Source organism: Electrophorus electricus, chromosome 10 (genome assembly GCF_013358815.1).
Source record: "Electrophorus electricus isolate fEleEle1 chromosome 10, fEleEle1.pri, whole genome shotgun sequence".
Lineage (NCBI taxonomy): Eukaryota > Metazoa > Chordata > Actinopteri > Gymnotiformes > Gymnotidae > Electrophorus > Electrophorus electricus.
This window is the reverse complement of record NC_049544.1, coordinates 4,557,332-4,575,524: the sequence shown is the minus strand read 5'-3', so window position 1 is coordinate 4,575,524 and position 18,193 is coordinate 4,557,332. Positions and strand designations below refer to the sequence as shown.

At 39.0% G+C, this 18,193-nt stretch overlaps 3 protein-coding genes, 1 long non-coding RNA gene and 1 pseudogene across 4 annotated transcripts; all 5 read left to right on the top strand.

Moving 5' to 3' along the window:
- The first annotated feature begins 2,013 nt into the window (after positions 1-2,013).
- Positions 2,014-17,566, top strand: LOC118242122 (RNA-binding protein 12B-like). The gene is given in 3 exon segments (XM_035530506.1): positions 2,014-2,430; positions 2,433-3,578; positions 16,895-17,566. Coding segments are annotated over 3 exon segments (1,890 nt in total). The 5' UTR covers positions 2,014-2,042; the 3' UTR covers positions 17,251-17,566.
- gra (granulito) lies at positions 5,648-9,821 on the top strand. Its single transcript, XM_035530684.1, has 9 exons — positions 5,648-5,671; positions 6,067-6,123; positions 7,929-8,001; positions 8,125-8,177; positions 8,282-8,357; positions 8,828-8,934; positions 9,110-9,156; positions 9,279-9,373; positions 9,721-9,821. The coding sequence occupies exons 1-8, from the start codon at positions 5,648-5,650 to the stop codon at positions 9,331-9,333; spliced, it is 492 nt and encodes a 163-aa protein (XP_035386577.1). The 3' UTR covers positions 9,334-9,373; positions 9,721-9,821.
- Positions 10,392-10,905, top strand: LOC118242129. The gene is made up of 2 exons (XR_004776554.1): positions 10,392-10,601; positions 10,840-10,905. It is a non-coding gene; the product is annotated as an uncharacterized LOC118242129 (long non-coding RNA).
- On the top strand, positions 10,914-13,118 carry LOC118242115 (annotated as a pseudogene).
- LOC118242123 (RNA-binding protein 12B-like) lies at positions 15,360-16,797 on the top strand (the record flags this gene model as incomplete). Its single annotated transcript, XM_035530507.1, is given in 4 exon segments — positions 15,360-15,504; positions 15,507-15,577; positions 15,579-16,370; positions 16,372-16,797. Coding segments are annotated over 4 exon segments (1,407 nt in total), but the record flags the coding sequence as incomplete, so codon positions are not given.
- Positions 17,567-18,193: the final 627 nt, after the last annotated feature.

The following is an 18,193-nucleotide window of genomic DNA, read 5'->3' as shown; positions in this document are numbered from 1 at the left end:
CTTTAACATTCTTTATGAAACTCTGCTGATACATAGCTGTAAGCAGTGTTACAGTTCCAGTGTTACAGTTTGAACTTCATTCAAACTTAGCTCCTGAGGGGGTCCACCTCTTCATTCATTGCAATACTCTTCATGCAAACCTTTCACCAAAAGACAGGCAAGCTTATGACTTATCCCAGCCTTTTTAGTACTGTGGGCACATGCAAATAGACTGGAAAGGATGCCTCCATTGCAGAGGAGTTTCCTGATTAGTTAACACACCTGATCATTTTTGGTTAATTTGGTTACGTGGCTTTATTTTTCTTCTCTGAGCAACTATTTTAGTCATAGCTGTCAGGATTTAAAGACAATTTTGCCAAAGTTTTTAAGACAAAAATGGAAATATTAAAACATAGATGGGACCATAATGGAGGAAGACCAGCAAGTATTCTCTAGTATTGATATTGTTATAAGAGCACGTTCAGTGTGTCCAATGTTTATCAAAAATAAATAAATAAATACTGAAAAATGTCTTTGAATGGTTTGTGGGTCCATAGGATCATAAAGCGGCTTTCTACTTAAAATCCACTTGGCACTTATAGTGCTTCTTTGAGCAAGATGTATATAAATTTTATTGGCAGCATAGCTGCCATTTTCATTTTACAAATATTAAAGTATAATGATTAGGAAAACCATTGTGCTAAGTAATGCATTCCTTTAGAATTGTCAGTTTACAGATTACAGTTTTAGCAAGTTACAGCCTTTATGAACTAACAATAAGGTATTAATGTATGGGGTAGTCGAACTATTTTTGAGTACATATTTTAAGATCTCAAAAAGCCATATTGTGTTTATAAATTATTGTAAAATGTTTTAATTTGATGTTTGTGTTTGCTGTAAAATAGATTTTTCTTTCTCTTGACCGTGCTGTGTAGGCTGCTAGCAAGCTAACGTTGGCTAACTTAGCGGCTGCGTAGCTTGCGGGAGTTTTGTTTCACGATATAAATGGTGGGGGTTTGTGATGACTATTGTTCATATAATTAACATTAGAAGTGTTTTCCTTCATCAGTATCACAGACGATTGGATGGATCGATGCAAGTGATTTGACTTGGAACCCACGAAAATGGTCTTTGTGGAGAAGCTGACTTCCGCCGTCGTATTGCTTGCTAACCTAGTTATTTTGAGGTCATTGTTAGCTAGCTAGCTTCCAAAAAACGGCCCTTCAGGTTTCAGATGTGTCCAATATAAGATCTTTTTTATGTGCTTGATTTCTGGTGGAAAGTGCTGCTTGTTGATGATGTCGGGTTTCATCTTAAAAGCCTTTGTTCACCTGGTGGCGTTCTGTTTCGTGTTTTCCGTTATTTTGGACTTCATTTCGTCATCTTTCACGACTGTGGTTGTAGCTGACAGTACAGATATTCGAGTCTGATGTTGGCGTCAAAGGTCGATGTGCTTCTCGATCTGGTCAATGCTTGTGGTGATGTCTTCTGCAAGACATAAAATGACACCCTAAGCTCGTTTGTGAACATATTCTTCATGGAAATTCTGTTGATTCATATGAATTACATTTGTTGTACAAATCGGTTTATTTGCTGATTGTGGACTGGACAGTTCGTGTTTCCAACGGGTTTTTAACGGGAAGCTGCAGGACATTGACGTTAAGTATTCTGGGTACTGTGGTGCATTTTTAATGTTACAGTATGAAGATTCTGACATTGTGGCTGTTCAGAGCATGACTGGGTGGAAACGGACAGCATACAAATTGTTACAAAGTCTGGACAGCACACGCTGCACGGAGTTTTAATTGCAAGCTTCAATTGTTAAGGCAGAGCGTCATAAAAATACATGATCTAGAGAACTGAATGTCAGATGTTAAGTGAGGTGTTGTTGGCATCATCATAGTCCTTGCATTGATGTTAATGCTTACTGCAGGGTCCATTAATAACCATTGGGTTTGGAATTGGAAGACCTTGAACACTGTGACATGGTGGGCCATGGCCATGACAGGGATAACACCATATGTACCCCTTTTGTCTACAGGTGCTGTTGTGTGTACTTCATCATGGCGGTGGTCATCCGCTTACAGGGACTCAGAATCACTGCTGGTTCTGAGGACATTCGCAATTTCTTCACTGGCCTTAGAATACCTGATGGTGGAGTTCATATAATTGGTGGAGACCTTGAGGAAGCTTTTATAATATTTGCATCTGATGAAGATGCGAGACGAGCAATGACACGCTCTGGGGGATGCATCAAAGGTTCCCCTGTTAACTTGCTTTTGAGTAGCAAGTCGGAGATGCAGAAGGTTCTAGAGGAAAGCACAAGGAAGTCTGAAACAAATGTCAAGAAGTTTTATAAGGAGGGTGTCAAAAGGCCTGCAGCAGATGGAAGACCACCCTTATTAAATGAGGACATGAGAATAGACATGCGAAGAGGAGATCATCAGAACATGGGGAAAGAACATCCCCACGTTCTTTGAATGATTCTCAAAGTCAGATTGGCGATGGGGCATTGAATGCAGGTGGTCTTTATTTGAACTTGTCTGGAATGCCATTCTCAGCAACGAAGGAGGACGTCCGCCTGTTTTTTAACGGTTTGCAAATTGATGACGTAATATTTTTGAGAAACCACCGTGGAATGTTTAATGGGTGTGGTTTGGTCAAATTCGCAACCAGAGAGGATGCCAAAGAAGGACTCAAGAGGGACCGACAATACATTGGTCCACGTTACATCAGAATAATGTGTTGCTCAGAGGATCAGTGGGTGGATGCTGGGGGTTCTATTAGACTAGAAGGTGCCGGTCAGAGAAAATATTTATCAGACCGTGCAAGATCTCGCTCTCCCATTCGATCTCAATCACGATCAAGTTCCCCTTCTGATGACGAGTACTGTGTGCTGTATGAAAACCTCTCGTATTCCATTGAAAAGAGGGACATAAAAGCCATGCTGCATCCTGTTTGTGTGAAGGACGATCAGATCATTATTTTTGTTGATAAGAACAGTGATAGGACCAAATCAGCAGTTGTGGTGTTTAGAAATCTGATGGACTACTGTTCTGGATTAGCTCATCATAAAGAAACATTTTTCCAAAGGACCGTCTATGTTTCTCCTATCTCCAAAGAAAAGATGGTTGCCATATTGGAATCCTCTGCTGATTCAAGAGGAGATAGCAGAAGGTCCAGTAGGTCATCTGAACGATCACAAAAAAGTGCTTATGACTCAGAAAGGAGATGCCTGTACGTTCGCAATCTGCCTTTTGATGTCCGTAAAGTAGAGATCATGGATTTCTTTCATGGATTCCAACTCTCAGACAATACGGTTGTCCTGCTTCAGGATGAGAGGGGAGCTGGTCTTGGTGAGGCTTTAGTGATCTTCCCAACAGAAAAAGAGGCTATAACGGCACAGTCTTTGAACGGGCGAAGGTTTCTTGGATCAGAAGTTATGCTGAAATGCATCACCTTGGCTCAGACGCAAGAATTCAGAAATGAGGTAATAGGCAACATGCCAGAGAGGAATGTTCAGAGGAATAAAACGAAATATGGAAACTCGTCTTTTTTCTCTCGTGCCCGAATGCATGTAGATGATCGTGTAATGGCAGATGGGCCCCACTATGGACGTGGAAACAAAGGTCCTTTCGGTCATCTTGAAAGCCCCGATGCTTATAGACACGGAACACGTGGACCACATTATGAACCACCTGACCAGCAATTTGATGGGCCCACCCTGTCTTAAATTGCTCAATCTACCTTCTCAGATAAGGATCGATGAAATCTATGACTTCTGCTATGGGTACAGAGTCATTCCTGGATCAGTCTCATTACAGTGTGATAGAAGTGGAGTGCCTGTTGGTTCTGCAACTGTTGTATTTGAAACCCACAGTGAGGCAGTCACTGCTGTTCAAGAATTAAATGGAAGACCCATTGGTACCAGGAAAATAAAGGTTGTATTTGTGTAGAATTTGGTCTGGGGATTCATTAACACAAAGCAGTTTATAAGGACTCTGTTGATTAAGAAATCTGTTAAGTAATTAATTTTGGTGACACTCATTTTGTTCTTTCTATTTGATTAAAATATCATTTTTGCTGTCTTTCAAATAGGGACATACTGACTATAAAATGTTTTCTGCATTTAGGGTTTATTTTATTTGGAATAACTGATTTTTAAAATTTGGTGAGGATGTTATTGCATTTGCATTTTGCAAAGCAATTTTAGGGTGTTTTAATTATTGTAATTATAAGGGTATCTTGCTTTAGGAAGACTCTGTTAACACTCCAACACCCCATTTTTGCTTCTTACTTTTTCCTTCCATCTTTCTCTCCTTTCTCCCATCATCTTCTGATTAAAAGTAACATCCTGGCCAGTGGTCTGTGATTTTGCCTTTTGCACCACACACACACACACACACACACACACACACACACACACAAACACACACACACACACACACACACATCACACACACACAATCTGAATATTTACAAAATGATTTTCTGACACAAAAGAGATTAATATAGTCCTGTAACTTGATAAGAAATAAACGGATTAGAACATTCCACATATTTACTGTTGTTATAAGGTAAGGTTTAAACTGTAGTAGGTATTTGTAATATGGATGGAAATGTAGACATTGGAAAAAATGTTAAAATCTATTTTTCTGCCCATAAGGTGGTCACATTGTCCACACTGGAAAGAAAAAACTCTTTTTAATTAGATAAACCTTTTTTTTTTTTCCAGCCATTTCACATGAACCATTAATGTATTTGGTGATGCTGATCTTAAAGCCTTATTCCTGATTAAAGGTCGAGCATGTTATCTCCTTTCAAAGCAGTACATATGTATCATATATCTACTTTTAATGTTCTTTGTTTTGTATATGATGTTATATATTTTATGTTATAACAATGCATTGCAATAACTGAAATAATACAGTTATTGCAATGCATTGTAATACAACCACACTGTACTTGAGAATATGGTCATATGCAGGTGTTTCTAATCTGGAAACAGCTATTTACAAGCATTGGCTAATTAATGTTATTATGACAGACAGCTGCAGTAAATCTTTCACGTTATTTAGAGCAGTAATAGATGAAAAAAAGCATTTTTTTAGACATTATTAAAATATCTGCTATCAGAACTCAGCATATTCTATTTTACAACTTAAATCTCAATTATTCAGCTTTGCTTTTTATAAGCCCATTAAGTGTCCTAAATCGTACACTCACCTCCAATTCATCAGAAGCATCAGGCTAGATATACAGTTACGAGTCTATAGCTTTGTTACGCATATTTGGCTGGACAGTTTTGAGTGGCAGTTCACTCTAAACTCAGCAGCGAGGCTGACTCGTGTAAAAATGGCAACAACTATTATGCGACAAACTACCAGCTCAGAACGCACAATCATGCCAGTACCTCAGTGTTGATTAAATGTTTGGCTACCAAAGTCATATCCAAGAATTCAGTAATGAGGTTCTAGGTAACATACCGGAGAGGAATATAGCATATGCCTATAATATAACATATCATTCAGAGAAATATAGCAAAGCATGGAAACTCATCCGTTTCCTCTCGTGACTGTAAAATGTAACACATGACAAAGATGTAAATGACTGAATTAATGTAAGTGATCGTGATGTGATCCAGTGCGTAAAGGGACCGCTGATCAACATGGTAGTTGGTGAACTGCGGCGTGTAGCCTAGTTCAAATGACGGCACACCGTAGCTGATTTTAATTAAGTGGCTAGTGCACGTAAGTAGTCTGGCTGACAGCCACCCTGGGCGTATCCCAGGAAGCAAGTATCAACTAATCCACATCTGTTAACATCTGTGGACACGTATCTGTCGTTTATCTGTTACAAAAATCGAGACGCGGTTGGTGCTTAATTTAACAGTACTTTTGACACACGTGTTGACATACGACATAACCATGTGGTATTAAGGGCATCGTTGTTTAAATGGGTTTTTTGCTATAGCATATTTTTAGTAACCTAATGTTTGTTCCCCTGCAGTATAGAATTTATCCACGAACACATTAATCACCTCAGTGTGTTCAGTGTCACTTCCAGAAGCAGTTTTGAACTATGTAGTCAGCCGCGCAACACTGGAGACGTTCTACACGTTTCAGAACTCAGCGTCCCTCCTCTGTGAGTTTGCTTGGTCTACTTGCTTGGTTCATGTCCTGTTGTTGCTCCTAAATGCTTTAATTTCACAATAATAGCACTTCACGTTGACCGGGGCATACCTGGCAGGGCAGAAATTTCATGAATTGACTTGTGGCAAAACTGGTATCCAATGACAGTGCCACCATTAAAAGTAACTGGCAGTATAATGGGTAGCTCTTCAGTGCCAGTTTGTCTATGGAGATTGTACTGGTATGTCCTTGATTTTATACACTTATTAGCAATGAGCTTTGCTGAAAAACCTTAACTAAATAATTTGACATTGGTATAAAAGAAAACATTTTCATGAACTACCCCATGGGTAACCAACAGTGACCTTCGAAATGACTAGAATTACATATGTCCGGAGACTACGGTGGTTTTGAGCACTTGTGCCAGTCTAATTAGAAGGTGTTCAGTACCCTCTAAACCTCTAGCTGTGACATGAATAAACTGGTGATGAGGATCTGGTGAGGTTGTGCCGGGGAAGGCGGCAGTTGTAGTCACGGACTGAGGGCGGTTGCGTGACATTATCTTACCTAATATTAGCAATGCTGCAGATTATAAGATTATAAGATTGCAAACCTGAATACAAAACATCAGGTTTACAGTTGGGTTAAACGCCGTATTCATAGAGAAATATAACGAGCGTATAAATGCGTATTTATTTATGCGTGTTATTAATGCCGAGCATAGTGAATTAAAAAAAATCAATTTCTTCATTGAAAATGGCATTAAAATTAATAAAACATCAAATGGATAAAACACCAAATGGTTTGTTTCATCATTTAGTAATGTCACAGTCACATATGTGCTTTTTAGCACATAAAGATGACAGGAGCAGCTAGCGTTATGTCACTTGAGCTTGGTGTTCAAATGGATGGAGCAAATATCGTGTAAGACAGTGCTGAAACTTTAGATATGTCATCTGATTTTAAAGCTAGCGTTTCTATGAAAAGCATGTGGTTCGTGCTTTAGAATTATGGCTTTGGTAACCAGGTTTAAAATGTTTAACTTGTTCAACAAAAAAACATGAGTGTGAGCTAGCTGGATGCCACTGATCGACTGTTGGTTTGATAGCGAGCTGAATGTTACTTTCGCTACAGCTTATGCTACTTGGCAAAAACAATGTAGTTAATTTGGATCGTTTTCTGCAGCATTTAGTTAATCAGCTAACTTAGCTATGTTGGCTAGCCACATGGTTACCTAGCATACATCGAATATGTTTCTTAACGTACTCTTGAGTGTGTTTTGCGACGTAGCGCTAGCTAGCTCCGCTAAATCGTTGTATTCGGTTTCATTTTAGCTAGCTAAAAACAATAACAAAAAGCATTCTTATCAGAAATGTCAGTTGTTAATGATTGCAGCTTCTCAAGGTGTAGTAAGTTAGTTAGCTAGGTTAGCTGGCTTATTTAATTGTGATTAGGCGAAATCAACTTATTGGTTTCAAAGACCGATTTGTTTAATTTCGGAATTTTAATAACCATCATACGAATTGAAGGCATCTCGCCTTAACTCAGTAGAAATCACTGTTGATTATTTGGATAGCTAGCCATCCAAGCTGCGCGTTAACGTTTGTAGCTGCTTGTCAAACGTTTTAATATTAAGTATAGTTTTGTTGCATGCTTAATTGTATTAGGGTGACACGACGGACATGGTGATTACTACAGTGTGTGTTGTGTGCTTTGTAGCTAGCTAGCTAACAAAACTACGATAATGAGAACTGCGATCATGAAATAAAGTTGTTGGCTGGTGGCATGGATTTGACACAAACGTCGTTTCATGTGAAGGATGGGGTGTCGAGGAGGAGGATCCGAAACCTGCAGCCGGCTAGGCCGCTGCGTCGTTTGAACATAAATCAAGGTAGGTTAATAAGCCAGGCGGCAGGACGTGCACGCAAAGTATATTTTAGTACCGCGTCAAGAACTGTGATCTGTTCGGCGAGGGGTGAAATAATTTTGGTGTGCTTCATACTGTGATCTATAGAGAAACACAGAGAGGTAGTGGCCGAGCGATCGGACAAGACGACGGACACACCAGTAAGGCGATATAATTTAGTACAGCACACTGAAGTGCCACACTTTCGTCTGTTATACCTGCTTATCATCCCTTCTCAGAACTCTTTTTTTATTATTGTGGACAGACAAACACCATTAGTGAGAAGCAGTTTTATGAAATCCTTAAACCTCAAAGCCAATGTCAATCACTTGCCAAGACAGGTAGGTATCACTTTGGATATTCAGTTATAATTATCATTATCACAAAGAGACTATATTTGGTTGTCAGACTTGCACTGTTTATAAATCAGTCAACATAGTAGTTTTAATACAACACTTATTTGCTGTTGAGAAGTTTCATCTGTCCATTTTTGGATTATTTTGGCCTTAAATTATTTAGTAATCAGCAGGATGGGGAACCTAAGAAAACAGAAGCTGATGGAGGCATCCACAAACAGTGAAACATTAAATCAAAAGGGAATTTTGAAGACTTCTTTGTAGAGTGTTTGGCTAAGTCTCAAAAATTGCAAACGGTCAACTGTGCAGTAGCAGTAAAAACTGCAGTACAATTGCTTTGGAAGTGTTTAGAAATGTAGCTAATTTTCATTAATTTATGTCTCTCTGAGGGGGGGGGGGTGGGGGTCAGGAGGAAGTGAAGGGAAATAACATTACAATGTTTTTGCTCCTAATAGAAAGAATATCATACAGTAGGGACTTGCTGATCAGGTTGGCAAGCTCACCAATGGCAAAGAAAAAACCTGACTTCCTACCAGACCACCCAGTAGTTCTAGAAAAGCCAGTAAGGTTATTTTTTATCACCAATCACCATTATGTAAATGAATACATACTGTGCTGGTCCTGATAAACTGGTATATTTCTAATATATTTCCTTTATACATTGTAATCAAACCATCTGTGTATGCAATGTAATGTTTCCTCCCATATAAACTACATTTTACTGTTCTGTTTCACAGAGGCACCAAGATGTGTTTCTGAACAACTTTAACAATAACCTGGACATGTAAGTGGAAAGAATAAACAGCTTTTGTTGTTTTAGTGTCATCACGAGAGCGAGAGAAGTGTAAATAGCTGTTGGAGACTGTGGTTTTTATTTTATTTTTAATTTATTTATTTTTGTTAAAGACAGGGCGCTGAAGGTGGTTTTTGTCTGCGGTTACTAGCCCACTACAAACAGTGACATTCACTTGTTCCTCAACATTCTTTCTGCTAGTTGTGAAGTGAGTGTGATTATCTGGTCTGCGGTCTTTGTGCTTGTTGACTTTGAGTTGTATTTTATGTTTGCACATTCCAAGCTCCAGATCATTTCTTCTTCAGGCAAACCAAACCAATTGTACTTGACAGGCAGTATCAGCTGAATGTTGATGTAAAGCAATGTGTGATCACGTGGTTCACAGGAGCATGTTTTAATTTAAATGAATATGTGCAGACTTCTTTAATTGACATTAAATGTTATCATTTAGTGAAATTTTTTTTTTTACCTTTGCATTATTTAACTGCTTTTGCTTACCCTACAAATAATACACGAATGTGTTTGTTTTTGTATGTCTAACACTGCCTGATCAAGGATTCTTCACACACTGGCATTTCAGCAGATTGGTCCACCTCTGGGTTTAAAATGAAAAGCAAAGAAGATTATAATTTCAGTAATTAAATCATTGTTTTATCTTGAAAGTCTTTATTTGTTCTTCTTTGAGTAATGTGCGTTATTTGTATGTATTTGTGGATGTATGTTTCTCAGTGTCTCATTAGGGCTTTTGGAACAAACTTGAAATGACAAGTTCAAAATGCCTTACACAAACAGTTGAGAAATTTAATTTCACTTTTACTTGTGAAATTCCACTTGGTTATAAAGCGAAGAATCAAGTTAGTGTGACAGTTTCACAACCTTTGTAGTTTCAACAGAATTATTTACTGTGGTTGACTTAACAGTACTGTAATGCATATTTCGTACACACGTTTTATTTGGTTCTTTCTTTTTGTCATTTCAAGCATCTTATACCACTGCAACGCTATAACTAATTCACTGTCATTTTTGTTACCTTGTCTTTGTTTCACAGACAGTTATGTAATTCGACTGCAAATATTGTAATTGCTAAATGATATCTTGATAATCCAATCTTGAGGTCACAGCATTTCAGGCCTTGGTGAGTTCTCTGATTTCTCGTGGATGGCTGTAATGACATATTTAGTGTACCATGTGTGGCCATAATGACATATTTACTGTACCATGTATGGCGCTGGCCGCGCAGAACACGCTTGCCACGTACACTTCCTTCATGCTTGTGTAGCAGCGTCACATCTTCCAGTGACCCAGCCGGATGTCGAAGCTTAAAGCTGCAATATCGGAAAATCCCCCAGTCCAGGTTTTCAGTCCATTTAAAATATCGCTCATAGCGACGTGGTTGGAGGAAGGAGCATCGGCTTGAGGAAACTAACCTAAGGCAGGTATGCGGGGCGAATTCCATTGGTGGGGTTGCGTGAGGTAAAGGATTTTTAACCCGTGTTAGGTGAATATGAATTTGTTACCGTCTATTCGACCGGATCGTATAAATTTTTTTTTTTTTTTTTTTTGGGGGGGGGGGGGGGTTTAGTGAAAGAATATAAAAGAAAAATAATTGGTTGCTGCTAGCATTAAACAGTTTTATGTTGACATGCTATAAAGGTCTAAAACGCTGTGTTGCAGAGTATTGTCCCAGAGTATTTAACGGCACAAACAAAATGGCATCGGGATTTGCTGATGAGAAAAATGGAAAAAAAATGCGGAAGGTAGACAACATCATTTTTCAAACATACAAATTTACTCAAAGTAAACCAATTTAAAAGTACATTTGGTTATTGTACATTTGGTTATTGTGGTAACCTGTGGTAACCACCATTTCACTGCACGTTATACTGTGTATGACTATGTATGTGACAAATAAACCGAACTGAACTTGAACCTTGGAACCGGGAACGACCAAGAGCACCACATTTAGCTTCCTGTAAGTTTTTACGATTTGGTCACAACACGCCCATATCTAGCTCCACTTCGCAATTAAAGTTGCTTACAACGTCTTATTAACCATGGCTGTTTACAACGTCTATTTGCTAAGGGTTTGTTGTTTATATAAGGTCCCCCATTTGTTAACAATCCACATTTGGGACTCCATGAAAGAAGATATTCTGTACCATTTCAATCTGAATACCGGCACGCTTAATTTTCCTGCAAAGTTCGGAGATGTCAAAGTAAGTTTTATATCGTTTATCGGTCAGATCGATATGTTTTTGAATTGTGACATGTGCTACCACAGCGCCATAGTTTGTTATCAAGTTATAATTACCCGCTTAATGTTTGTCAATGTTGAGCTGAATATACTGATCATTTAACTGAGATGACCTTATGCATCACAGCCAAACTGTTTTTCGTGTTTATTTCCTAGTTTGTGTGTGTTGGGGGTAGTCCATGGAGGATGAAGTCTTTCGCTGAGTACATTGCTGGAGAGCTGGGTCTTGCAGTTTCCAAACGCAGAGTACCCAAACATCTGTGAGAGCACAGATCGATATGCCATGTACAAAGTAGGACCTGTCCTGTCTGTTAGTGTAAGTCATTACCATCAACATTAAAAACTCTACAAACAAATTTGATGCCTTGAACAAGCTGTGTGTGTGAGAGTTTTTTTTTTTTTTTTTTGAGGGTTGAATACTTTTTTAAAAGAAAGCTCTGTGTATGGCAGCTTCACTACATCCTAAGGTGCATTGTAGGTGTACTGTGTTTGACAGTGAAATGTCTCTGTTTTAGCATGGCATGGGCATCCCCTCAATTTCGATAATGTTACATGAGCTCATCAAGCTCCTCTACCATGCACGCTGCACTGATGTTACAATAGTGCGCCTCGGAACCTCTGGTGGAATAGGTACTCTTGACCTTAACACATCTACTTTTTTAATAAAGAATTAACAGACATGGCAACATCTGTTACTTGTTCTCCCCCAACATAGACTACCCGTGGTATTTAACATTAAAGTGCATATAATTATAGACGAGGCAGCTTCTAGTGCAGGACATTGTGGCTAGGACAAGTGACTTGTAATAAGTGCAAATCAAAGGCATATCCATCTTTTTGTCAGGTTTTACATCCAGTGCACAGTGGTGATCACCAAGCAGCCAATGGATGCCACATTCTTGCCCCGCTTCGAGCAAGTCATCCTGGGCAAGTCAGTGGTGAGAAGCACCGAACTGGATGGAGATCTTGCAGAGGAGCTGCTACAGTGCAGCAAAGATCTAGCAGAGTTCGACACGGTCATTGCTAACACAATGTGCACGCTGGACTTCTACGAAGGTATTAGTCTCACTCATGACCCACATGGGACAATAAAGTTCTAGTTTTAATGTAATCATCACTGAAGCTGTTGGTATACTCCAAGAACTGAGAAACATTTTTTGTGAGTAGTGAAGATGTGTTTTGTCTTCACCCTCTTTACATTAATTGCAGCACAAACTGCATTCTTGCAATGTGAACACCCACCACCATATTGTTGGGCCTGGCATATGTTTTAGGTCAAGCTCGTTTGGACGGGGCTTTCTGTTCTTACACCGAGGAGGACAAGCAAAACTACCTGGCCAAGGCCTATGCAGCAGGAGTGCGCAACATTGAGATGGAGTCTTCTGTTTTTGCTGCCATGTGCAAACTGAGTAACCTACGAGGTAGAGAATGTCTGTGTTAGAGAGGCAGACATAGAGTTTGCCTCTCTGGAGTCCATCTGCGAATAGTCACATGTGTTAGACAGCTCATCACCATATCAGTAGAAGTCAGTCTTACACACTTTTTTAAAAAGTAAGGGTTCTTAAGGGAGATATGGCGTTTTGGATGCAGCTTTCTTATTATGTAAGACCCATTTGGAATTTTAAATGTGGTAGTATTACTCTAGTGGTGTCACAGTAATAAAGTACCTAATATCCATGCGTGTATAGCACAGATTTATGTGTTAAGCAAAAAAAATTTGCACACTCATAATTTTGTGAAAGCTCATTTTGGCATCTCTTTTCCAGCGGCAGTGGTTGGTGTGACACTGCTGGACCGGCAGAAAGGAGACCAGCTCAGCAGTTCTCATGATGTCCTGCACAGCTACCAACAACGGCCACAGATCCTAGTTGGACATTACATCAAAAAGAAGCTTAATGCTTCCAAGAAAAGTTAGGCTTCATATTTATGAATGTGGAATGTATGTGAAGCCAAAACCTCAGTGTAATTACATTATTTTGTAATGTTTGATTTAACCTCTGCATTTGCCTCTGCAGCTAGTCTTAGTCATGTACTGCTTATGCACGCATTTGAACATAGTTAAAATTTGGAAATGGAAAGGAACATTTTTTAAATCTTGTTTTTATACTGCTTATTTGAAATAACTTTAAAAAAATATATTTTTAGAGGGATGAAGGGTTTTGCTTACTGTTTTGCATTTCGTCTGTCAATGTGTCAGTGTTCCTAACAACTCTATTAAGGTATAAAGATTTAAAACCACCTGTCTACAGTTCATAACCCTCACTCTAACACATCCAGAAACAAACATTCTTTTGGTTTCTTTCAGTGTGGTCAATGCATGACTATGCAGTGAACTGTTAACCAGCAAGTATTCTCTAGTATTGATATTGTTATAAGAGCCACGTTCAGTGTGTCCAATGTTTATCAAAAATAATAAATAAATACTGAAAAATGTCTTTGAATGGTTTGTGGGTCCATAGGATCATAAAGTGGCTTTCTACTTAAAATCCACTTGGGCACTTATAGTGCTTCTTTGAGCAAGATGTATATAAATTTTTATTGGCAGCATAAGCTGCCATTTTCATTTTACAATATTAAAGTATAATGATTAGGAAAACCATTGTGCTAAGTAATGCATTCCTTTAGAATTGTCAGTTACAGATTACAGTTTTAGCAAGTTACAGCCTTTATGAACTAACAATAAGGTATTAATGTATGGGGTAGTCGAACTATTTTTGAGTACATATTTTAAGATCTCAAAAAGCCATATTGTGTTTATAAATTATTGTAAATGTTTTAATTTGATGTTTGTGTTTGCTGTAAAATAGATTTTTCTTTCTCTTGACCGTGCTGTGTAGGCTGCTAGCAAGCTAACGTTGGCTAACTTAGCGGCTGCGTAGCTTGCGGGAGTTTTGTTTCACGATATAAATGGTGGGGGTTTGTGATGACTATTGTTCATATAATTAACATTAGAAGTGTTTTCCTTCATCAGTATCACAGACGATTGGATGGATCGATGCAAGTGATTGACTTGGAACCCACGAAAATGGTCTTTGTGGAGAAGCTGACTTCCGCCGTCGTATTGTTTGCTAACCTAGTTATTTTGAGGTCATTGTAGCTAGCTAGCTTCCAAAAAACGGCCCTTCAGGTTTCAGATGTGTCCAATATAAGATCTTTTTTATGTGCTTGATTTCTGGTGGAAAGTGCTGCTTGTTGATGATGTCGGGTTTCATCTTAAAAGCCTTTGTTCACCTGGTGGCGTTCTGTTTCGTGTTTTCCGTTATTTTGGACTTCATTTCGTCATCTTTCACGGACTGTGGTTGTAGCTGACAGTACAGATATTCGAGTCTGATGTTGGCGTCAAAGGTCGATGTGCTTCTCGATCTGGTCAATGCTTGTGGTGATGTCTTCTGCAAGACATAAAATGACACCCTAAGCTCGTTTGTGAACATATTCTTCATGGAAATTTTGTTGATTCATATGAATTACATTTGTTGTACAAATCGGTTTATTTGCTGATTGTGGACTGGACAGTTCGTGTTTCCAACGGGTTTTTTAACGGGAAGCTGCAGGACATTGACGTTAAGTATTCTGGGTACTGTGGTGCATTTTTAATGTTACAGTATGAAGATTCTGACTTTGTGGCTGTTCAGAGCATGACTGGGTGGAAACGGACAGCATACAAATTGTTACAAAGTCTGGACAGCACACGCTGCACGGAGTTTTAATTGCAAGCTTCAATTGTTAAGGCAGAGCGTCATAAAAATACATGATCTAGAGAACTGAATGTCAGATGATAAGTGAGGTGTTGTTGGCATCATCATAGTCCTTGCATTGATGTTAATGCTTACTGCAGTGGTCCATTAATAACCATTGGGTTTGGAATTGGAAGACCTTGAACACTGTGACATGGTGGGCCATGGCCATGACAGGGATAACACCATATGTACCCCCTTTTGTCTACAGGTGCTGTTGTGTGTACTTCATCATGGCGGTGGTCATCCGCTTACAGGGACTCAGAATCACTGCTGGTTCTGAGGACATTCGCAATTTCTTCACTGGCCTTAGAATACCTGATGGTGGAGTTCATATAATTGGTGGAGACCTTGAGAAGCTTTTATAATATTTGCATCTGATGAAGATGCGAGACGAGCAATGACACGCTCTGGGGGATGCATCAAAGGGTTCCCCTGTTAACTTGCTTTTGAGTAGCAAGTCGGAGATGCAGAAGGTTCTAGAGGAAAGCACAAGGAAGTCTGAAACAAATGTCAAGAAGTTTTATAAGGAGGGTGTCAAAAGGCCTGCAGCAGATGGAAGACCACCCTTATTAAATGAGGACATGAGAATAGACATGCGAAGAGGAGATCATCAGAACATGGGGAAAAGAACATCCCCACGTTCTTTGAATGATTCTCAAAGTCAGATTGGCGATGGGGTATTGAATGCAGGTGGTCTTTATTTGAACTTGTCTGGAATGCCATTCTCAGCAACGAAGGAGGACGTCCGCCTGTTTTTTAATGGTTTGCAAATTGATGACGTAATATTTTTGAGAAACCACCGTGGAATGTTTAATGGGTGTGGTTTGGTCAAATTCGCAACCAGAGAGGATCCCAAAGAAGGACTCAAGAGGGACCGACAATACATTGGTCCACGTTACATCAGAATAATGTGTTGCTCAGAGGATCAGTGGGTGGATGCTGGGGGTTCTATTAGACTAGAAGGTGCCGGTCAGAGAAAATATTTATCAGACCGTGCAAGATCTCGCTCTCCCATTCGATCTCAATCACGATCAAGTTCCCCTTCTGATGACGAGTACTGTGTGCTGTATGAAAACCTCTCGTATTCCATTGAAAAGAGGGACATAAAAGCCATGCTGCATCCTGTTTGTGTGAAGGACGATCAGATCATTATTTTTGTTGATAAGAACAGTGATAGGACCAAATCAGCAGTTGTGGTGTTTAGAAATCTGAATGGACTACTGTTCTGGATTAGCTCATCATAAAGAAACATTTTTCCAAAGGACCGTCTATGTTTCTCCTATCTCCAAAGAAAAGATGGTTGCCATATTGGAATCCTCTGCTGATTCAAGAGGAGATAGCAGAAGGTCCAGTAGGTCATCTGAACGATCACAAAAAAGTGCTTATGACTCAGAAAGGAGATGCCTGTACGTTCGCAATCTGCCTTTTGATGTCCGTAAAGTAGAGATCATGGATTTCTTTCATGGATTCCAACTCTCAGACAATACGGTTGTCCTGCTTCAGGATGAGAGGGGAGCTGGTCTTGGTGAGGCTTTAGTGATCTTCCAACAGAAAAAGAGGCCTATAACGCACAGTCTTTGAACGGGCGAAGGTTTTCTTGGATCAGAAGTTATGCTGAAATGCATCACCTTGGCTCAGACGCAAGAATTCAGAAATGAGGTAATAGGCAACATGCCAGAGAGGAATGTTCAGAGGAATAAAACGAAATATGGAAACTCGTCTTTTTTCTCTCGTGCAGATGGGCCCCACTATGGACGTGGAAACAAAGGTCCTTTCGGTCATCTTGAAAGCCCCGATGCTTATAGACACGGAACACGTGGACCACATTATGAACCACCTGACCAGCAATTTGATGGGCCCACCTGTCTTAAATTGCTCAATCTACCTTCTCAGATAAGAATCGATGAAATCTATGACTTCTGCTATGGGTACAGAGTCATTCCTGGATCAGTCTCATTACAGTGTGATAGAAGTGGAGTGCCTGTTGGTTCTGCAACTGTTGTATTTGAAACCCACAGTGAGGCAGTCACTGCTGTTCAAGAATTAAATGGAAGACCCATTGGTACCAGGAAAATAAAGGTTGTATTTGTGTAGAATTTGGTCCGGGGATTCATTAACACAGAGCAGTTTATAAGGACTCTGTTGATTAAGAAATCTGTTAAGTAATTAATTTTGGTGACACTCATTTTGTTCTTTCTATTTGATTAAAATATCATTTTTGCTGTCTTTCAATAGGGACATACTGACTATAAATGTTTTCTGCATTTAGGGTTTATTTTATTTGGAATAACTGATTTTTAAAATTTGGTGAGGATGTTATTGCATTTGCATTTTGCAAAGCAATTTTAGGGTGTTTTAATTATTGTAATTATAAGGGTATCTTGCTTTAGGAAGACTGTTAACACTCCAACACCCCATTTTTGCTTCTTACTTTTTCCTTCCATCTTTCTCTCCTTTCTCCCATCATCTTCTGATTAAAAGTAACATCCTGGCCAGCGGTCTGTGATTTTGCCTTTTGCACCACACACACACACCACACACACACACACACACACACACACACACACACAACACACACACACACACACACACACACACACATCACACAATCTGAATATTTACAAAATGATTTTCTGACACAAAAAGATTAATATAGTCCTGTAACTTGATAAGAAATAAATGGATTAGAACATTCCACATATTTACTGTTGTTATAAGTAAGGTTTAAACTGTAGTAGGTATTTGTAATATGGATGGAAATGTAGACATTGGAAAAAATGTTAAAATCTATTTTTCTGCCCATAAGGTGGTCACATTGTCCACACTGGAAAGAAAAAACTCTTTTTAATTAGATAAACCTTTTTTTTTTCCAGCCATTTCACATGAACCATTAATGTATTTGGTGATGCTGATCTTAAAGCCTTATTCCTGATTAAAAGGTCGAGCATGTTATCTCCTTTCAAAGCAGTACATATGTATCATATATCTACTTTTAATGTTCTTTGTTTTGTATATGATGTTATATATTTTATGTTAT

What these genes read in the sequence shown, in the direction of transcription:
- gra (XM_035530684.1), top strand. Translation starts at nt 5,648, where the DNA reads ATGGTAGTTGGTGAACTGCGGCGT. An exon ending in GAACTCAGCGTCCCTCCTCT is followed by an intron (nt 6,124 to 7,928) that starts GTGAGTTTGCTT and finishes TTTCATGTGAAG; the next exon opens with GATGGGGTGTCGAGGAGGAG. An exon ending in TCGTTTGAACATAAATCAAG is followed by an intron (nt 8,002 to 8,124) that starts GTAGGTTAATAA and finishes TGTGATCTATAG; the next exon opens with AGAAACACAGAGAGGTAGTG.